This window comes from Mesoplodon bidens (genome assembly GCF_964165515.1).
Source record: "Mesoplodon bidens genome assembly, chromosome: 9".
NCBI classification, from domain to species: Eukaryota; Metazoa; Chordata; class Mammalia; order Artiodactyla; family Ziphiidae; genus Mesoplodon; species Mesoplodon bidens.
The window spans coordinates 29,301,053-29,323,624 of record NC_138166.1 but is presented as its reverse complement, the minus strand read 5'-3'; the positions used below and the strand labels follow the sequence as shown (position 1 = coordinate 29,323,624).

At 34.2% G+C, this 22,572-nt stretch overlaps 1 protein-coding gene across 6 annotated transcripts in view; it reads right to left on the bottom strand.

The window, feature by feature from the left end:
- Nucleotides 1-22,572, bottom strand: part of LOC308622814 (uncharacterized protein) — a 583,450-nt gene that overhangs the window by 217,306 nt on the left and 343,572 nt on the right. For 4 of the 6 annotated variants that reach the window (XR_014016684.1, XM_081244446.1, XM_081244447.1 and 1 more), the window contains one exon: nt 16,170-16,252. The exons of the other annotated variants lie outside the window; for them this stretch is intronic. Coding sequence is in view for 3 of the 4 variants with exons in the window: in XM_081244446.1 (XP_081100572.1) it covers nt 16,170-16,252 (83 nt within the window). In the remaining variant the exon portion in view is untranslated. The remainder of the gene's footprint in view (nt 1-16,169; nt 16,253-22,572) is intronic. 6 annotated transcript variants of the gene reach the window in all.

The following is a 22,572-nucleotide window of genomic DNA, read 5'->3' as shown; positions in this document are numbered from 1 at the left end:
AAGTTTGCACTACAGAGATGATACATTCAGTATCTTAATGAGTTATTTTTGTCTCTTATCTAAACTTAGAGGATATGTATTAGGATAACTACACAGTTAACCAAAAAATAACCCTAATGAGATAAATAGGACGGATTTGATCCCAGCTTGGGGCCTGGGGAATTGCTAGAGAACATACTCAGTTTTTGTTATTGCTGGGTAGAGATTGAGCCTTGGAGGAAGGGGGAGCCATGTACAACCATGCTCACCATCCTTCATAGATTCAATGATAGCTGTCTTAGATGGTGATAAATGCATTCTATTACATAGTAAAAAAAATGCTGAGTGTGAATAAAACTTATAAATGTGTCATCACAACTTTATGGAAAAATTTTGCAAACATTATCTATGTGCTTCTGAATATGCTACATAACCTAGAATTCTTTTGTTACTGTTAGCCAACCACTAACTTACAATCATATTTAGGAAATTAAGGACAGCTCTGAAAGGGGAAGGATTCCTTGAGTCAGCAATACTGTGTCACTTCATAGGGTTGTTTTCCTTTGGGGATTAATATAGAGCTTACTGATTTTGTTTCGTCAGCCTACTGGTACAAGGTTTCTTCTTATCAGCACCCTTTCATATGATTCTTAAACACAGGAATAAGGATTACAGAGTACTGCCTAATTTATTTTTTAAAAAGATATTCCAGTGAGATGCTGACTTTAGTTTTTTGGAGGAAAGATTGAAATTGCCTACAATTTTATCATCAGCAGTGATGGACAGACTTTGAAAACCTTAAATATTATGTCTTAAAATTGCTTTCACATCATTATCTGTCTGTCCTAAAGGGTCTCAATTTTTGAGTGTTGATTTTAAGTAAACCTTTTCATATTAATTTTTCTACAAAATGCTCTGTACTGTATGCCATAAGTGACAAGATTCCTACTTCATAATGTGAAGCATAAACCTGCAACAACCCTGATTTTATTTATATTCACACACAAACTTCTTTTGAGAATGGCTAAATCACCTAGTTGTTTTTTTGTGTGTGTCTGTGTGTTCAAGAGGCCTCAATATACATGTTCAATGATGTAAATGTACTAATGTTAAGAAAAATTTCTAAAATTACAGGGGGTTTTTACCTGATGTTTTAGATTGATTAAAAATATATATCTTGTAATACAGTTTAGTCAAACTGTATTATTTCCCAGTATAATATATAAATATTATACTGGCTTTCCTGTAAATATTTTCTTTCTAAAGAGATAAAAGTTAGACACATGTTTAATCTATATAAATCATACATTTCTTATCTTGCAAGTCAATCAGGATACATTTGAGATATGTATGGAGTGCAAATGCGGATAAGCCATTTGTATTCACTTTTTATTTATTCAATATATATATATTTTTTAGTGCCTCCCATATACCAGGAATATTTTTAGGCCCTGTGGCTGCAGCAAAGGAAAATAAATGAAGATATTTCTAACATGGAGTTTGCATTTTAGGGGTGGTGGGAGAGATACAATAGGATACTCACATACACTCACACATACACACACACATGCACACATAGGCTATAATTAAGAAAACTGGAAAAGAAAAGAAAGGTAGATGTAAAATACAGGTACTAAAAAACAAAAAAGAGACAGTTCCTCAAAAAGAATCATTGAAAATCAACATTGGAAATATTCATGCAAGAACTAACATGAGAATAGTCTGTACATAAGTCCCATCTTTTTAAAGTCGTTTTCCTTATTGTTCATTAATAATTTTATAGTGACTTAACGTTAACATAGAGTTCTGATGTAAAAACACACTCTATATGTCTTACTGATAAATATATACAATGGTAGATCCCCCACTGAATTTCACTGTCCTACATTTCATACACTTAAGTAGGAAAATTTTTGATGATTTTAAGAAAAGTCAAAAAGAATATACACACACACACAAGCATGTGTGTATGTGTGCTCACAAGTGTGTGAGTTATATGAAAAACAAGGAACATCCTCTAAGTACTTACCTTGTTTGTAAAAACAAAGCTTGGGTATAAATTGTGTCTTTTGATAGACACTTATTTCTGTACGAACCTTTTTTCTTATCAGTATAACAATATCTCTTCTGTCACTATCACCATGGCATATCTACAAGACACTAATTTTTTTACAAAATGTATCAACCTATTCACCCATTAATCAAGCACCTGCTCAATATACTAGATTAAAAATGAGTTAATTCATGATAATTTTCATTAATTACTAATATGTTACTATGTTGGGGGAGCCTGGGTAACAGAGTAAATCAATTCTATTTTAAGAAGAGTCTTGGAAAATACAATATTTAACCCAAATGAAAAATATGTTTAATGGTGAAATTTCAGACATGCGACATGTAAATGAACAAGTATTTTGTATAGATGAACTTTTATTTTTATCTCCTGGTAAGGTATATGAGCATCATATTTAACAACAGATATCTTTGCATGTTTTATTTTAAGAATATGCACAACTCACTCCCCCCGCCACATCCCCCACCAAGAAATAATGGCAATGATAATGTAGGAAAGAGCTTTTTAGCTTTTTCTAACCTGAGATTTATCTGCTTGCCTTTTGAGGAATAGAGATACTGCCTCAGAGAAGATACTGGCTTTAAAAGTCAGGGCAAGTGGACCTACAGATTATCATACTAAGTAAAGTTAGAGAAAGAGAGAGAAAGAGAAAGACAGAGAAAGACAAATATCATATGATATCGCTTATATGCGGAATCTTAAAAAAATGATACAAATGAACTTACTTACAAAACAGAAACAGCCTCACAGACAGAGGAAAAACAACTATGATTACCGAAGGGGAAAGGTGGGGAGAGGGATAAATTGGGAGTTTGGGATTAAAATAAACACACTACTATATATAAAGTAGGTAAACAACAAGGACTTACTGTATATCACAGGGAACTACACTCAATATCTTGTAATAACCTACAATGGAAAGAATCTAAAAATAATATATATATCTGAATCACTATGCTGTACACCTGAAACTAACACAACATTGTAAATCAACAACAACAACAAAAAAGTCAGGGCAAGTGCTATTGAGTTCAATCACATTTTTTTTCAGTACTTTCTGAAAGTACTGCTAACATGCTGATAATAATAATTTCAAATAAACATAACTATTGTAGTATTTTTTTGTAAATGACAAGATCATCTGGCCACAAAAGTGTGGGTCTATAGGAATATTTCTATCGAAAATATAATGCTGCAAATATAGGCTGAAAATACATAAGAGAATTGCTCTGGATAATACCTTATGAAAAACAAAATGAAGTCCATTTCTCTGGTACCGACATTATTTAGATAAAGTATTCTCTGCCCTGCTGTACCTTTTGAAAAAAATTTGGATTGTACATATACTCAAAAATAGCACTAAAAATCATTCTTTGCTGACAAATGGAAGATACATGTTACTCTCTACTGTTACTAGATTTAAATGTGAAATATCAATATAGTACCTCTTTCTCCACAACTTCCCTGAGTACCTTGAGGACTTGTCTCTCATCTTTACGTTTTATTGACAAAGGTCAAGTCCTTCTTTCCCAACTCAATATAAATAGTCTTGAAATTGGTGCTGATAATTCTCATGCAAGTACTGTATACTTTTACTCTAATTTGTTTATTCATAAAAATAGTATGTATTGTTCTGTGTGTTCTAAGAATTTGTATTAATGAAATGTGATACTTTTCCAACTTGATACTTTCACTCAATATTCTATTATAGAGATGTAGGTATCCTGATATACACAGATGTTGATTATATTTCACTGCATGAATTAGAGTTTATTTAGCCACATACGATGAAACAATTACACTTTTAGATAAACTACATATAAAAACATTCCAGTATTTTATGTATTTCATCTTCACACATTCTCTCTCAGGGTAAGGTAAGTTAAAAAAAGACTTGAAGTGATTACCACTTCATTTTACTGTCTCCTCTGATTTACACTTAAGTAGGAAACACTTTTTAGTACCATCGCTATGGCTATTTTTATTTAAGAATAGTTAAGATATGAATCCTATGACTATAAATTGCAGATAGGTAAATCAAGAATTTAATCTCTCTCCCAGCCTCAGATTGCAATGCAGTTTGTAACACACCTGTCAGAAATGCGCAATGCACTGAATCATAAAACTATAATTCAGTTCAGATCCAATCAGTCACAGTGTTATCATCGGCTGTTTTAGATATTATGTGGATCTGGAGCTCAAGAATCATTCTTTAGCATAAAGAGTATTTAGTATAGCACACTTTATGCCTGCTGCACAGATCATTTCACTAGGAGAGCATTAAAATAGGTCTGTTTCTGATACAGCTGCATAAGCCATTTTCTATGGAGGATCTTTTAAAAGATCCTTTCTTTGAAGACATACTCATTATTTAAAATGAATTAAACTTTAATGTATTCTCAAATAAGGCATTTTACCATATTCTTACACAATTCTCTGAGATACACAACGTAAATATTGTTAGCTAAGAAAATAAATTTCTCTTCTATATCTGATGTGCTAAATAGAAAGTAAAATTTTAATGGAAATAAGTTATTTATATATACCTCACAGTTGCTGTAATACCCTCACATTTATGTTTTCCTTTAGAAAAAAATTTCAGCTTGACCTTAATAAAACATTAGAGGCCTTTTTAAAGCCTGTACAAAATCAGAAAAAGATGGATAAACCCATTCAATGGTCTCTGCTCAGCTCCTCCAATTCTTTGGCCCTGCCTCTACCACAGTTAGGAGAGGGACATATCTTCTCTGAAAATTAGCCTAGGCTTTAAGAATCTCTGAAAAATTGTGCTTACTAAGAAAGGATTGAAGAATGTATTGAAACCATATTCAATACGCATTTTAGTGTATATACAATATCTCATTTAAAATATACACACACAGTTTTAAAATAAAAAAGTCTGGGAAGATATATACATCAAACATTATATCGATTATTGCTGCAGTGTGACTATAGATGTTGTTTACTTCTTTTTTTTTTTTTCTTTTCTTTTTTTTTTTTTTGCGGTACGCGGGCCTCTCACTGCTGTGGCCTCTCCCGCTGCGGAGCACAGGCTCCGGACGCACAGGCTCAGCGGCCATGGCTCATGGGCCCAGCCGCTCCGCGGCATGTGGGATCTTCCCGGACCGGGGCACGAACCCGTGTCCCCTGCATCGGCAGGCGGACTCTCAACCACTGCGCCACCAGGGAAGCCCTGTTTACTTCTTTATTGTATATAGGATAATACTGTAAACAGTGAATATTTATCACTGTTTTGTGAATATCACAAATGTACAGAACATCTACTATATAAACGTTACTGTTTTAGGTTCTGAAAAGTGAGCAAAACAGTGTCTTCATTATGGAGCTCGTAATTTTACAATAATTTTTATTTAAAAATGAAATACTTTAAGTTTGGTATGATGACAATTTTGTAAACTTTGGTACTTGAAAGCCAGATTATTTCTTCATGATGAGAAAGAATAATTCTTACTTCTTTTTCTGTATTTTTAAAATTTTTCTAAAAGTATGACTTCATTATAAAAACTTTAAAATAATCAAAAATCTTAGATGCAAGTATTTCAATTGACCAAATTATTTCTTAAATTATGGTTTACATTCTTTTTTGTCTGTTCCAGTTTTATCTTCTATCACTGAGAAAACACTCATCCTGAAAGTGAATCTTCATTTTATTACCTCCATGTCAACCATTTTATTTTCTCACTCTCTTTCTTTTCAATGGTCAACATCTATGTGATTTGACTTTTTAAAGCTAAAATTTTGCTTCAAACTGTTCCCAATAAAGATTTTAATAGTCATTTTAACTATTTTTAAATTTTTGCTTTATTTAATTTCCTTTTATGTTATATTTTTTCTTCTGATCTCTCTGTTCACTCTTCGTGAGATTCTGCTTGAATTTCATGAATTCATTTACCTGTGTTTTATTATGAACTTAAATTCATTTTCTAAGTTATCTTTGATTCATTGTTGCAAATTACTTTTGCAATGTAGACCTGGCTCCCTATTTTCAGAGCGACATACCTTTCCATTGGTCATGCAGTTGTAGACCCACGTTCTTTGTTTTATGTGCTTGTTGATCTTTTTTAAAGATTTTTTTCTTATGTGCATATCATGATGATAATTAGATTAATACTATTTCACAAGGTATAAGGATTGTCCGTTCAGTGACTTCCAACATGCTGATTCATTCTCATCTTCACTCCTAAAGCAGGAGTGCTTGTTTATATGATGTAGCCCAATTCTTCTTGTCTATAATATATTTTTATGAGTTTCTACTGAGTTATATTTTTATTGAGTTTCATATTTTATGAGTTTCTAAAACATAAACATATAATTTGCAGTTTACATTTTACATAGCCTGCTCCTATTTCTTCTCTCACTTCCAACAATTTACTCGAGAAAACTATAATCCTCAGGAAGTAATCAGTCGTCCCCACAGTGGCTGTTAGCAGAAGTACTGATCCATTGATTTTCACTGTAGTTTCAAGTGCAGATTTCATTTTTTCCTATATTTTCATAAGTATTCTACTTGATAGATAAGCAAAGCTAATTTAAGACCTTATACTCAAAATGCCATTTTGAGATAAGACCAGGCTGGTAAAAAAAAAAAAAAAATCACTAGAGAATGCCACTTAAATCCCAAATGAGTACAAGACAAAATAATACTCAAAATCATAGTTATTTTAAGCCATTAGAAAGCTTATAGTGGAATGCAAACCTAATGATCTAAAATCCAAAAAAGTGACCAGCCCCTATTAGATGAGCTCAGTGGTGGACTTAGTCTTTAACAGAGTAGTGAGAGGACAAAGAAACAGCCCTATATGCTGGTAAGAAGAAATCAGCTGAAAATTTAACAAAGGAGATGACTGTCTCTCCTGGATTTGAAACAATAGTGAGAGTCACTTGTTGCCAAGGAGCAGCAGGGGGCCTGAAGAAGTCGGAGGGTGTACGGCGGGGGAAAGGAGAAAGCTACCAGGTGATCTGAGCCTCACACACCATCAGGCAGTGGTCTTCTATCCCCCAATCCTACACTATGACTTGGCAAATGAAATGGCCTGACTTTTTATGGGAAATACTATCATTTATGTCCACCTTATTTTCCTTTATGCAACCTTTCTGACATTCCATCAAATATTATGAAATGCAAGGACATAATGTTAAAATAATTTTTTAGACTGAAAAATAATTCCACAGAGAAAACTGATTCTGAGGACTCTAATGGAGAATGCCTGGAAGAGTAAATATATGATAAATCTAACAATCCCTCTTCAAAAAAACTCTTCATAAATTAGTAGTGGGACTCTTTAATATCCCTCTTTCAATAGTTGATAGAGGAATTAGGCAAAAAAAAATCATTCATTGTATAGAAGATTTGAACAACTCTGCCAAACAATTCAACTTAATTGATATTTATATAACGTCACACCCAATACTGGCAGAAACACATTCTCCTCAAATGTAATGAAACATTCAATGACATAAACCATACGCTGGGCCATAAAACAAGTTACAAAAATTTTGTAAGGATGGAATTTGTACAGTATATGTTTTTGAACTATGATAATATTAAATTATAAATCAGTAAGTATGATACATCCAGAGAACCTACACATGCTTGAAGATTATACAATACACATCTAGTAGATCATGAGTCAAAGAGGACGTCTCAACAAAACTAAGAAAATATTTTAATTAAATGATGAAAACACAACTTGTTAAAATTTGTCTTACAGCTAATCAGTGTTTAGATTTATAGTATTACGTGCAATAATAGAGAAGGAAAAAGACATAAAATCAATGATATGAACTTTGACACTAAGAAGCTAGATGAAAAACAAATTAAACCCAGAGTAAGTCAGAGTTGTCTTTAAAAAATCATCCTATATAACTAACTTACTTAACATAAAAGGAAGAACATTATATGATAACTGCAAAAGATACAGAGAAGACATTTGAGAAAATTCAACATCCATTCATGATAAAACTTCTAAGTAGGAATAGCAGTGTATTTTTTCAGCCTGATAAATTAAATCTAAAACCAAAATTAAAATAAAAAGTCCTACAGCTAATATCATACTTAATGGTAAAATATGGACCACCTTCTCCCATGATCAGGAAGGAGACAAGGTGTTTGTTCTAGTTTTACCAGGGTGATTCAATATTGTACTGAAGGCCATAGGGAACACAATGAAGTAAGTATACGAAATAAAAGATGCATAGATTGAAAGGAAAGAAGTAAAAGTACCTTTATTTTTAGATGACTTAATTATGTACTCAGAAATTTTAAGAAGGCTAAAAAAAAGAAAGCCCACAAACAGAAAACCTAGCTCTAATAAGTGAATTTAGCAATATCACAAATACACAGTTAAAGTATAAAATTAATTTGAACTTCTAAATATGAGATATGAATAACTGGAAAATAAAATTTAACACTCATGTTATAGAATCAAAAACAAATTATATATACATATATGGTTAAATTTAACAAAAGTCATTCAAGAATTCTACACTGAAAACAAACTTTAAAGAAAGAAATTAATGAGTGTTTAACCCAATAAAAAAACAAAATATTCTTGGACTTCAACACAATATTTAAGATATATATATATATATTCTTTCCAAATTAATGTAGAAAAAAGGTCAATAACCTTTTTATGCTAAAGAGGAATAATAAATACTTTAGGCTTTACAAGCCATACAGGTTCTGTCACAATTATTCAACATACCATAGCATGTTGTAGCATAAAACCAATTATGTCAATGAATGAGCATAGTCTTGTTCTGATAAAAACTTACAAAAACTGTGGTCAAATTTGACTTTGGACTCTTGCTTGTCAATACTTGATAGATTCAAAACTCTCTTAGTAGGTCTCTGAATAGATTTTGAAAACATGTTGCTAAAAATTTTTTGGAAATCCAAATAACCTACAAGAATCAAGTGATCTTGAAAATAAGAACAAAATTGGAGATCTAAAAGGATCTAACTTCCATACTTGATTTATAGCTATCGTAATAAAGATACCGTGGTTTTAGAGAAAGAATAGACAAACAGATTAACATTCAACAAGTGTCAAGCCATATACCAACACATAAACAGTTAATCTTTAATGAAATTGCCACAGCAATTCACTAAGGAAAGAATAATCCCTTAGTAAATGGTACTGAGACAATTACATATCTAGTTTAAAAACTAAAAAAGAAAACAAAAGCTCTGACCTCTACTTCATACCATACACAAAAGGTAATTTGAAATGAATCATAGTGCTAAATATAAACCATAACTAGAAAACTCCTATTTAAAAAAACAGAAATTAGCCTTGCAAATTTGGGATAAAGATTCCATAGAAATGCCACAGGAAAAAAAAAGTTTCAAAAGAAACTGATTAATCTTACTTTATCAAAATTAAAAATTACTGGACGTCAAAATCCAGCATTAAGTAAATAAATAGGCATATCACAATAGGGAGAGAATATTCATAATATCAATATATATTAAATAGGAACTTAATTCCAGAGTATACAAGATCTCTTCAAACTCAGTAATAAAAATAAATAATCTAATATAACATGGGTAAAGCCTTAACAGAAGCTTCACAAATGAACATATAGATGAACATATATATATATATATATATATAGATGATCAATAAGCACAAAATTTGCTCAACATTATTAGTCATTGGGGAAATGCAAATTAACAAGAGTTAACACTACACAATCATTATACTGGCTAAGATGAAAAAGACTGACAACACCAAATGTTACAGAGGCTGTGGAGGAACTGAAGTCTCATATATGGTTTTGGGGAATGTAAGATTTACAATTACTTTGGAAAACTGTTAGGTAGTGTCTTAGAATGTGATAAGTACCTTTACCCTATGACTCATCAATTTTACTCCAGTAAAATGAAAATATATGTCTCCAAAAAGCCTTGTGTAGTAGTATTTATACAAAGCTAGTTCATAATAGTGAGAACTGGAAACAGTCCAAGTGTTCATGAACAGGGCAATGGAAAAACTTTGTGATAGTCATATAATTAAAAAAAAAACCATCAAAAATTGCAAACTAGTGATATACGCAAATACGTGGATAAATATAAAAACATTAAGTTGAGAAAAAATCCAATTACAAAACAGTATACACCCTATGATTCCCTTTATGTGAAGTTCTAGGTAAGTCAATAAATAAATAAATAAATACTAACCCATGGTGATAGCAATCAGATTAGATTGCTTCTTGGGGTAGGAAAGAATTAACTGGAAAAGAGCATGAGGAAACTTTCTTGAGAAATGGCAATGTTCTATTTTTTTTAAGTTATGTGGATTTCATTGAGTGAATCCATTGTCAAAACTGACCAAACTGTACACCTAAAATCTGTGCAATTCACTATGCATACATTACACCTCATAAAATAAGATTTTTAATAGCTCAAAAAGTCCAAAAAGTAGGAACCAGGCTGATTTTTTAAAAAGATATTAAGAAGACTGAGTAACAAAAACAACAAAAAACAATGTAAGAAAAAATAATTTAAGGCTCTTTGGCTCTTAATGGAAACTGTGGTGCATATGTGGTGGTTTCTAATTCATCTGTAACTCAGAACTTTCAAAATAGCTAAAGTTAGGTGATTTCAGATCTTGGCTCAAGCCAAAATGACTAAAATAGTTGTTAACCCATTTATTAAATAATGTATACTGTACTCTTCTTAGTAAAATTGCTTAAGAAATCAAATGATATAGCTAGAATTGTTTAATGCTTGAAGAAAGAAAATAGGAAACAATTTAACTTGCAATGAAAGTTAGGAGGTGTTACATAGATTTATAGATTACAGCTTTATATGGGACAATCAGATGGTTATTGGTAGCACATAAATATACTTTCTTACATAGAGTTAGTGGCACCATCCTTTTCCACATAAAGCAAATGTTACCTAACTCTGTAACACCATTACTACAATAAACAATTAATTACTTGCTTTCATGACTGCTCTCTCTCTCTCTTCCTTTCTCCACTCCCAAGGGAAACTCTTACTGGGCCTTACTGGCCTAGTCATCAGAACTGAGCACAGTTCCTAGCTCAATATAGGAGTTTTGAATTTAGTAAAAATAAAATATAAGAGAAAAATTAGTCATTCCTAAATCTTAGGTACAATAGGACTTTTTTTTTTTTTTAGAATCAAATATAAAAATATGGACCAAATAGCAAAAGCCAATACGCGAGCAGGATTTGGAGATCATAGTGGTTTGGAAAAAACCCTGAGGAACTCTGGAGTAGCCAAGAAAAAAATTATTCAGCAGAGTTCTGTATACTTTTTATAGTTCAAAAAATAATGTTAACCTTCAATGTGAAAACCTGTTTATACAAGCACAATTTGGAATAAAGTTATTGACATGAATATCTATCTATACAGATGTCTAACCCTGCTGGTGAAAGCATGATCATGCCTGAGATTGCATTAAGTCAACTCTCCAAGGACTCTCCAACCATCCTCATTACGTTTTGGAATACAGAATGATAGACAAACCACCTCCTCTTAGAGTGGAGCAATGATAAAGTAATTTGTAAATGGATTTAAATAGCAATGGGGCAGCTCTGAAGATTTATGTACAAGTTTCGACTAAGGATATACATTTTATGAGACAAATAGGTAATACATTGCCTCTTACATTCTTACCAAGTCTGAATTTTGTTACTCTTAACCAGAAATATCAGTATTCACAGTACAGACTACACATTTCCAAAATTTGACATTAATTAGGCTGAAGACATTTCTTCATTGACAGCTTGGAACTTTTTGGTTAATGATGAAATTAAATTTCATGAATATAAAACAGTGGAAAAATTATTTCCTTTTCATAGAATTAGTGAATTTTATAATTTCCTTTAAAAGTTTTATTAATAATAGTAGCTGTCAGGCTTCCCTGGTGGCGCAGTGGTTAAGAGTCCGCCTGGTGATGCACGGGACGCGGGTTCGTGCCCGGGTCCGGGAGGATACCACATGCCGCGGAGCGGCTGGGCCCGTGAGCCATAGCCACTGAGCCTGCGAGTCCGGAGCCTGTGCTCCACAACGGAAGAGGCCACAACAGTGAGAGGCACGCGTACCACAAAAAAAAAGTAGCTGTCCATATATCAAACTTTTACTAAATAGCATTCTATAATTTAAGAACTCTGAGGTCAACAACTGTGTTTTTATTTTTGTCTAACTGATATACACATACTACATTTGTTATATATAATGACAATCTCTGAAGACATCAATACAGAATACGAAGGCTATTCATTTCCATTTCTTAGTCAGAAGAAAAGTGACCATGCACAGAGACGAATACAATTTAAGATTGGCCTTTATACAGATTAGTACCATTTTAACAAAAGTGAACAAAAATTGATTTGGGCAAGAAAAATGAAAATTATGTCCATCTATTTGCCAATTAAGGACTTCCCTGGTGGTGCAGTGGTTAAGAATCCACCTGCCAATGCACGGGACACAGGTTCAAGCCCTGGTCCGGGAAGATCCCACATACCATGGAGCAACTAAGCCCGTGCGCCACAACTACTGAACCTGTGCTCTAGAGCCTGCGAGCCACAACTACTGAGCCCACGTGCTGCAACTACTGAAGTCCGTGCTCCGCAACAAGAGAAGCCACAGCAATAAGAAGCCCATGCACTGCAAGGAAGAGTAGCCCACGCTCGCCGCAACTAGAGAAAGCTCATGTGCAGCAATGAAGACCCAATGCAGCCAAAATTAAATAATATATTTTACAAAACAATTGCCAATTTTTTGCAGATGGAAATGCTAGTACTTTATGTCTTAAATGTCACTTACGACACAATTTGGGAAGCCAGATGCAGCTGGCTTGTAAGAATCAAGATGATCTATGTGCTTTTTATGACCACAGAGAGCCTGGTTCCTGAATGGTTTACTGCCTTCTCAAAACAAAGAATATGCTAATAATGCCTGTATCTCTTTGAAGAGTGTTTTTTTTTTTGATTTATTGCATTGGCATTTAAATGACTAATATAAGTACGAACTAGGGAAAATTCACATAGTAGATGCCTAATAAATTTTCCAACAAGTTTGCGTGATGAAATATACTAGCAATAATAGCAAGAGACTTAAGTTCTTTCTTCATCTTTCCAAGGTAGAAAATTATCTCTACAAACCTCAGTTTTCTAGACCGTAAAACTTCAAGGACAGACACTATACAATTGATCTAATTCATCAGTATTATAAGGACCAGATGCCACAAGCATTAAAGCATTTTTTGAATAAGAGCTACATAAAACACATAAAATATTGGGAAGTTAAAATATTTGTAGAGAGATAATAGTTCTAATGCTTTCCTTTCTCCCATCCTAGACTACACAACTTCTTTTCTGCAGCAAAACCAACCACAAATTCTCAGTGGCTTACAAAAATAACATTTATTTTTAACTACTGATGTGACGTCAGCTGGATTGTTGTACCTCAGACGGTCGGTTCAATTTTTCTTGGGTCTGTTGGGTTTGACTAGTTTATAGAAAATTTGAATTGGGATGTCCAAATGAAAATACTCCCTGGAAACTACATTAATCCATTCAGATATCCTAGCAATGAATTTTATAAACATGTCTCCTTTAATGTTTTCTCTGTCCCAAGAAGATATGTTGAGTGGCCATAATGTTACTCATTTCACTTTTCAACCTTATCTATTATGTTTTTATAAAAGAAATAGTCACAACACTCCATGCTAAAAGTTCCAGAATATCTATTTTGTTTCTTCCAATGACACCCTGATTGCAAACAGTTACACACCTTTTCTGAATTAAGCTTATTGTAGTCATTAATAATATGAAATTAATAACAAATGACTTTCAGTAGTAACAGTCTGTCTCAAAACTTCTCCTCCCAAAGTAAATTCACTAGGTATATGTTCTGCATCTACTTTAACCCAGCTGATAGTTTTAGTTGCCAAAGCAAAACGTGAATCACCATTTTTTCAGCCCCCTGTAACAATAAAATTTATAAGCCTCTAGTCAGGCTACCAAAGGAAAAAAACTACAAGAGAAGGCACAAATTACAAATATCAGAAGTTAGAGAGTGCCCATCACTACTGATCTCATGGCCATTAAAAGGTTAATAAGGGAATATTATAAACAACTCTATGCCCACTAATTTGATAATGTAGATGAAATAAAACATTCCATTAAAGGCATAATCTAAAGAAACTCACACAAGGAGATAAAGATAACCTGAATAGGTTTTTAGTTACTAAAAAAATAAGTCAATAACAGAAAGAACCAGTTCCTGAGGATTTCACTAGTGAGTTCTACCAAATATTTGAGGAAAAATAACACCAGTTCTCTATGATTTGTTCCAAAAAAATAGTAGCAGAGAAATCACTTCCTAACTCCTTCTATGAAGCCATGATTACCCAAATACGAAAACTAGACATGACAAAAAAAATAACATGACAAAAAAAACTATAAACCAATATTCTTCATGAAAACAGATGCAAAAACCTTCAACAAAATGTTAATAAATAAAATTCAATCAATAATTCAAAAATTCAATAGATAATTATATACCATAAACAAGTGGGATTTATTCCAGGTATGTAATCCATCCCATCAACAGGTTAAATAAGAAAAATCATATGATCATATTAATAGATGCTGAAAAGTTATTTGAAAAAAATCTAATACCCACTATGAAAAAAGAAAACAACACAAAAGGCAACTTCCTCAACTTGATTAAAAAAAAAAAACTGCAATGAGCCTTGTAGCCAATATCATACTTAAAGTGAGAAACTAGATACTTTCCCTCTAACATCAAGAACAAGGCAATTTCTCTACTATTAAACTTGTCCTGGAAGCCCTCCCAAATGCAGTAAGAAGAGAAAGTACATAAAAGGTACACAAAACAAAGAGGAAGAAATAATACACATGGCAAATAAAGCATATAAGAAGCTGCTCAACATCATATGTCATCAGGTAACTGCAAATTAAAACAACAATGAGATATCACTGCACATTTATAATGACTAAAACCCAAAATACCGACAACAACAAATGCTGACTAGAATGTGGAGCAACAGGAACTCTCATTCATTACTGGCAGGAATGCAAAATTGTATAGCCACTTCAACGTGGAAGACAGTTTGGCAGTTTATCTCAAATCTAAACATATCTTATCATATGATGCACCAATTGCACTTTTAAGTATTTACCCAAATGAGCTGAAAACTTATATTTGCACAGAAACCAGCACAAGAATGTTATACAGCTTTACTCATAATTATAAAAAATTGGAAGTGACCAAAATGTCCTTAAATAGGTAAATGGATTTTAAAACTGTGGTATAACCAGCAAATGGAATATTATTCAGCAATGAAAATAAATGAAGTATCAAACCATGAAAAAAAATAAGAACAAAAACAACAACAAAAAAATGAAGGAACCCTAAATGCTTAATACTAAGCAAGAGAAGCCCATCTGAAAAGATTACATACTGTATGATTCCAAGTAAATGACATTCTGCAAAAGACAAATCTATGAATATAGTAAAAAAAAAAAAAAAATCAGTGGTTGCTGGGGATCAGGGGTGGGCAGGGCATAAGAGATGAACAGCTGGAGCACAGAGAGTTTTAAGGTAGTGAAACGATTCTATATAATACTGTAATGGTATATACATAATATTCTGCATTTGTCTAAACTTACATAACTATAACACACAAAGAGTGAACCCTAATGTAAACTTTAGGAAACAATAACATGTTAATAATGATTCATCAATTTTAACAAATGTGTCAAATGAATGCAAGATGTGAACAACAGGGGAAACCAAATAGGGGAAACCGTATGTGGGGGAAGAGGGTATATAGAAACACTGTAGTTTCTGCTTAATTTTTCTGTAAATCCCGAAGTATTCCAAAACAGTCTATTAATTTAAAAATGTTCTAGCTTCATTTCTGCAAGTAAGGAGTTTGAAAGTCCTCACTCTGTCCTAATGACAAAAAAAAAAAAAAAAACACTGAAAAATCAATAACCTTTTTTGGGTCTGTAAGAGAGCAGAGGACACAGGCAAACTGCTGCCCCCCAACAATGGAGAGAGACTGGTGAATACAGAGTCATGGCTTACCTGAGCAGAGACCTGCAGAAATCACCACCTCCGGCCAGGATAGGAAAACCTGACGAATTGCTGGGGGCTCTGTGCAGACAATTCTGGGAGTTAAAAATTCCAGAGAGAACCAGTCACAGAAAGGTCCTCACAAAAAATACCTCCAGGAACTCAATAAGGTTCCCACAATAGATGGAGAAAAACTCCCTCACATTTCCAGCAGGGGAGGGGCAAAGGAACCATTTTGAAATTGGCAAATACTGCTAATTACTGAAGATGATTGCTCAGTACATTGGGGCTCATTATACTATTCCTTCTACTTTAGTGAACGTTTGGAAATTTCCACAATAATAAAAACTATGGTAGAACATTAAAACAAAAGGAAAGGAGTAAAAAAGGAAGAAAAGGAAAACAATAACCAGTGTACAGGGCCGCAAGGCCTGCCCTCAAGGGCAACTAATTAACCAGAGCCTAACCTGTTGGGATATTATCAAAGCCAGCTGACCTGAGGGAGGGGAAATACCCAACTCCAGGCAGCTCTTATTTTCCATGTAGGAGAAGGGAAATACCTGACTACAGCCCACTCTAGCCATCCTGCCCCACCTGAGAGGGGAGGGTAAAAACAGAAATATTTGTGAAGTTCGCAGTCGAGACGCATAGGCTAACTAAAAGACTAAATGACTAAAAGATTCTGAGACCTAATCATAGGTCCCTTGCCCCCTATACCTCACCACCACAATACTAAAGGCCCATTTACAGCTGTTCCTTTCACCAGGCACATTATATCCAGCTATTGAAAAAAAAAATTACGAGGCATACCGAAAGGCAAAAAAAACCCAAAATTTGAATAGACAGAGCAAGCATCAGAACCAGGCATGGCAGGAATGTTGGAATGATCAGATGAGGAATTTAAAACAACTATGATTAATATGCTAAGGGCTCTAATGGATAGAGTAGGCAGCATGCAAGAACAAATGCGCCTACTTTTGTAAGAACAATGTAAGTAGAGAGTTGGAAATCCTAAGGGGGAAAGAAAAATGCCGGAGTTAAAACACACAGAAATAAAGAATGCCTTCAATGAGCTTGTTAGTAGTCTGGATACATCTGAAGACAGGATCTCTGTGCTTGAGGGCCTACCAACAGAAGCCAACAAAGGAGAAAAAAAAACCCTCAAAATATAAATAATATAATCATCAGTAATATCATCAGTGTAGCTCAGGTCTGTCTACTAATGAATCCTCTAACTTTCAAAAATGTGATGAAAAGTTGTCTTCCACATATACATTAAAAAGGAAAGCTTTGTTGATTTGTATCTTAAATGTCACTTAGGACACAAAATCAGGAAGCCAGACGCAGCCAATATTTAAGATATAAATTTGTTGATTTCTAAGATTTTTGCCTTATTGAATCTGAATACTGAGATGCAATAGATTAAAATTTAAAAGAATCTTTCTTGTCTTAAAGATGATTGAGAATTGCAATTAAAAAAAGAAAACAGAAACCATTGGTAAATGGTATTTAATGTAAAATAACTTTAGACTTTAAAATGGTGGAACTCTAGACAGTCAGAAAAAGAATATATATGTTTTTCTGTAGGTAGACAGAGCATGCTAATTTCCTGGTTATGTTCAGAGGGATGGAAGAATAATGAAACTGAAAAAAAGTTTGGAGTTTGGAAGAGATATTTTGGAGTTTGGAAGAGATATTTATAATGAATTACACAGCTGAAAATCTGGAAAGACATTTTCATGGTAGGATATAAAATGTAGGTATAGTAAAATCATCTTAAAGGAAGAGACTATCAGAGTGGGTTAAGAGAGAAAATAAAACCTGCCATATACTAAATCCATAAAAGATTTATTTAAGGCAAAAATATTTTTAAAATTCTAAAATCAAAGGGATGTAAAAGTATATAACTAAATGAAAGATTGATGGTGGGGAGTTTATTAATACAATACAAAATAGAGTGGAATTAAGGCATTAATCCTGAAATTTGATACTGCTTACTATTAATTACAAAGGGGTTTGAATTAATTGAGCATAGGAATCTCAATAAAGCTGTTAACAAAAAGTTTCTTTTTGGTATGACGAATGATCCTTTTTCAATTCCTCTTAAACATCATTAGATTTAGATGTATCCACTTTAGGATAAGTAGGGGATTTACAGTACTTTGAATTGATACAGCCACCTGAGCCAGGGTACTTTACCATCCTTGAGCTGGTAATTATGTATCAACAGTATTTGAGAGCAGCGCTGTCAATATCCTCATTCTGATTTTTTTTTTTTTTTGTGGTACGCGGGCCTCTCACTGTTGTGGCCTCTCCCGTTGTGGAGCACAGGCTCCGGATGCACAGGCTCAGCGGCCATGGCTCACGGGCCCAGCCGCTCCGCAGCATGTGGGATCTTCCCGGACCGGGGCACGAACCCGTGTCCCCTGCATTGGCAGGCGGACACTCAACCACTGCGCCACCAGGGAAGCCCCCTCATTCTGATTTTTATCTTATTCTTTATCTATCACCTGAACAGTTGACTCAACTAAACCATTCTTCTTGTTGTTCTTGTTCTCACACTTATTTTTCTGGTCATCAATTTTTTTCTTGTGAATAGCTCAACCCTTTTTCTCATTATTAAAGCAAATGCATGGCAGATGTGGTCAGTGTTGGATCATTTTCTATCTATCACTCTCCGACCCTGACATTGAAATAAGGGGGCCCAAGCAAAAGGAACTGCCTTTATCACAAGATGAATAGTTATTTGGAACAGAGACATCATTTTCATTGGCTCGTTGGTTGTCTTCGTAAAACCAGTCTTAGCTTGCTTGTACATACTACATCTCAAGGGTTTCGGGAATATTCCATCGTTAAAAGAATGTAAGAAAGTCAAACAGTAACCTTTTTTGGCATAAACGTGATCTATTCATACCTTCACTCCTTCCCAATGGGATAGTTTTGTTTGATTACATCTACTAAGAAATTATTAGTCTCCTGTTCATTTAACTAAAGAATCTAAGATGGCGAAGATTCATCAGGCATTTGCTAGTATTTTTAAGGGAACTGCCACACTCCTTTGCACTCTACTCATAAGCTTCCATGGTTACCTCTCTATTACATTCTGTGCCTGGGAGTATGGTGTAGTGACTAATGCCCACACATGAACAGAATCATAACTGAACACTGTGTTTTCCAAACACCCAGCAGAACTTTTGGTGCACATAAACACCCTTTTTTCTTTTTACTTTTGTTTTACCTAAGATGACTGACTCTTTACTTTCTCTTATGTTTTTAGCAATTTTACTTACTTTAGTGTAAGCAACTAAGTAATAGTCCTTCTCACTCTTTTCCTCTCAATTTGCCTTCCACAGGAGTCAAAACTTCTCATTCATAAATAACAAACAAACTAGCAAACAAACCCTTGCCACAGAGGTTTGGTTGCTTCATACTGAGAGTGGGTCAGCAACTGCCCTGGGATTAAAATCTCCTCACATCTTCTTTTTCTCTCCTTTGCCTTACTTCAAAGTGCCCGCACCATACTTAGATGTAGGTCTGAAAGTCAATCCTATACGTGACACCAACTTTTAATATCTACAAATAATCAGGTAGTAGCAGGGATCTTGGATTCTGGTAGATAATCAAGCTCATAAGGCACAGTAGCCTTCACAAAGTGCCACACTTATGAGTTTTAATAAAGGATAAAGAACAGAGAACACAGCAAGCACAATGGTAGTAGAGCAGTGGTCTCTTGACACCCAGGAACAGCTTCTGAATATGCCAAAAATTCCTCATTAATTAAGATTATGACTGAGAATTGAAATAACATGGAGGTGACTGGCTACTTTAACAAAAGAGCTAGAGGGTCATGTTAGGGTAAAACCTGATTAGAGTGGGTTAAAGGGAACTTGGAGAGGCACTGTAATCAGCAACTATGGATAATACTCTCAGTGAGTTTTGCTATAAAGGGCAACAGAGGAATGGGCAGAGACTTGAGGCAAAGGTCCAGTCAAACGGTTTTGAAATAGAAAAGTCTACTGATGGTAATGAGCCAGTAGAGAAGGAAAAATAAAATATGCAGGGAAGAGAAAAGCACTGCCAGAATGATGTACTTGTTTAGGCAAGAAGAAGTGGGTGTTGAACACGGCTGCAATCCGTGGAATATTGCCATATTGTTTTTGTGTATCATTACGCTACTTATCGTTAATTTTAGGCTTCAGAAGAAATAAATATACGCCAGCATCTCTTTGTTTCATTGTCTGTATTTTGGTTCCTTTTGAATATTTGGTATTATGATTCCTTGCAAAAATGCTTTAGGGTCAATTTAACTCTCAGAAATAGGGAAGCCTACCAAAATCGTTTCCCCATTACATGGTACCGTGAAGAAACGTTTTCCAAGATTTTAATTACTCAGAGCAAACTACCAAAATCAAAACTGGTGTAAAGGATCTGTGCATAACTGATATTTTCTAGACCTTTTTTCAGAGAAAGAAAACAACAACAATTGTAGCTCACACAACACTGACAATCCAATCAATAATTTCTGGCTGACCTCATAGTCAAATACTCACTGGAATTTCAGGTGTGTTTAATATGTATGAGACAAAAGCAATCAGATGAAGATGAATGGTTTACAAGTTGGAGGAATGTTGTTCCATGTTCTGGTTTGTTGTCTCCAATGTACTGATTCTGGTGATAGAGTTTTATTTATCCTGTTTATTCTTGCCCTAGTTATTGATGCCATAAATACCCTCTTTGGAGCCAAGCATCTGGAGATAACCAGAGAGATGGAGCCCAAAGCACCCATCACTAGGATGACAGTAGAGATACTGGCTGAAAATCTGCTCTCTCAGTACGGGGCCAGCCAAAAAGAACATGAAAGCCATACTTTTGCTTTTCCATTACTTACTCAACAGTAGTCTTATTCTTGCCCCTAATCAGAGATCTTTTAAGTCCAAAGCTATTTAAACACAGCCATATTTCTTATGCTGAGCACTCAATTTTACCTTTTGGTCTCGGTGCCTTATCATTTTTGAATAAATACATGACTGAGAATTACACTGATATTAGACTATAGCACAAGCAATCTGGTCACAATTATCGGCATCTAGTTAAAGGACCCTTTTCACTGAGGCATTTTCTTTTACTTTCCCATAACCTACACCTAGCACAGATTTGACTGCAGATGGCTGCTGCAGAGTGCATTTGATCCAACTGGAAATATGAGTTTCAAGCAACTTTAACTTACTCATCATTGTTATATGGTCACTTGACCAGTGATTTAAGAGCAACACTTACCAACATGTTATTTCTCTCTCATATCATTAACAAAACCCCTAATCTAATTGCAATATATAAGCACTTTTTCAAGATTAAAATCTTGTTTTTCTAAGTAACAATGAAATTACAGTTTGAAATGTATCTGTCAAAATGAAACTTCTGTCAAAACTGAATGTTCTGTAACTTATATCATCAGCATGGTTTTGTCGTTTCTTTTCTATCTGGCTCATGTTACAGATAATTCCACAAGGCCCCGGCAAGCTAATTAATCCCAGGTCACATAAGGTTAGGTAGCTTGCTGTCACATTAGTGTTCCTACCCAGCTATTGGGAAAAGGCAGAATGACAAAAAATGCCATGGAACATCTGGTCTTCCTAATAACGCCACTGTCATTTTTCAAATTGCTGCCAAATCCCTTCTTCAGAGCAGCAGCAAATGCCAGTGAAGACAGAAGTATTTGTTAGGGGGCAGGATAACTACCTTTCAAATAGCAAGGGGAAAGCATTACATGTTCTCTGGTGTCGAAAAGAGAGAGAGAGAATGAGAGAGAGAGGAGAGAGACAGAAGGGTCACTGATTATCTCTATTTTGGAGACAATTTCTATCTTCTCTGAACTGGAAAGCCCAGTAAGATCAGTGTGGCATTGGCTTTGACTAAATTAGGCTATTAGTGTGAAAGAATTTAACAGCGTGTGAGATTATTAGCTTATTATCACTAAAGTGGCAGCCATCACTGCCTTGCTACAGTAAGAGCAAAAAGGGCTGTAGCATCAGCTTTTACTGCTGATGACAGTAATTTACTCTGTCAATGTTTAAACACTTCATGGAAATCAAAACCTGAGACTAGAACTCGAATGTCTAGTTGACTTTTTTCTGTGTCTATGAATATTCAAATCTACATCTTTGGAGGAATCATTGTTTTCAGCTGGATGCTCAGAACACATTTATTACAAAGATCAAACAGAAGTTTAAATCAATTCTTTTCTTACGAGCCTTATAATTTAGCTAAAAGGGTGCAAGATATTGGTGCAAGGACTTTAGGGTAGTATATACACAGAGGACCCAGTGCTGGTCCACAGAGAAGTAACTTCTTTTATCTGATTTCTTCAAATGCTTCCTCTACCAAACAATGACGGGATCTTCTATTCCATAATTAA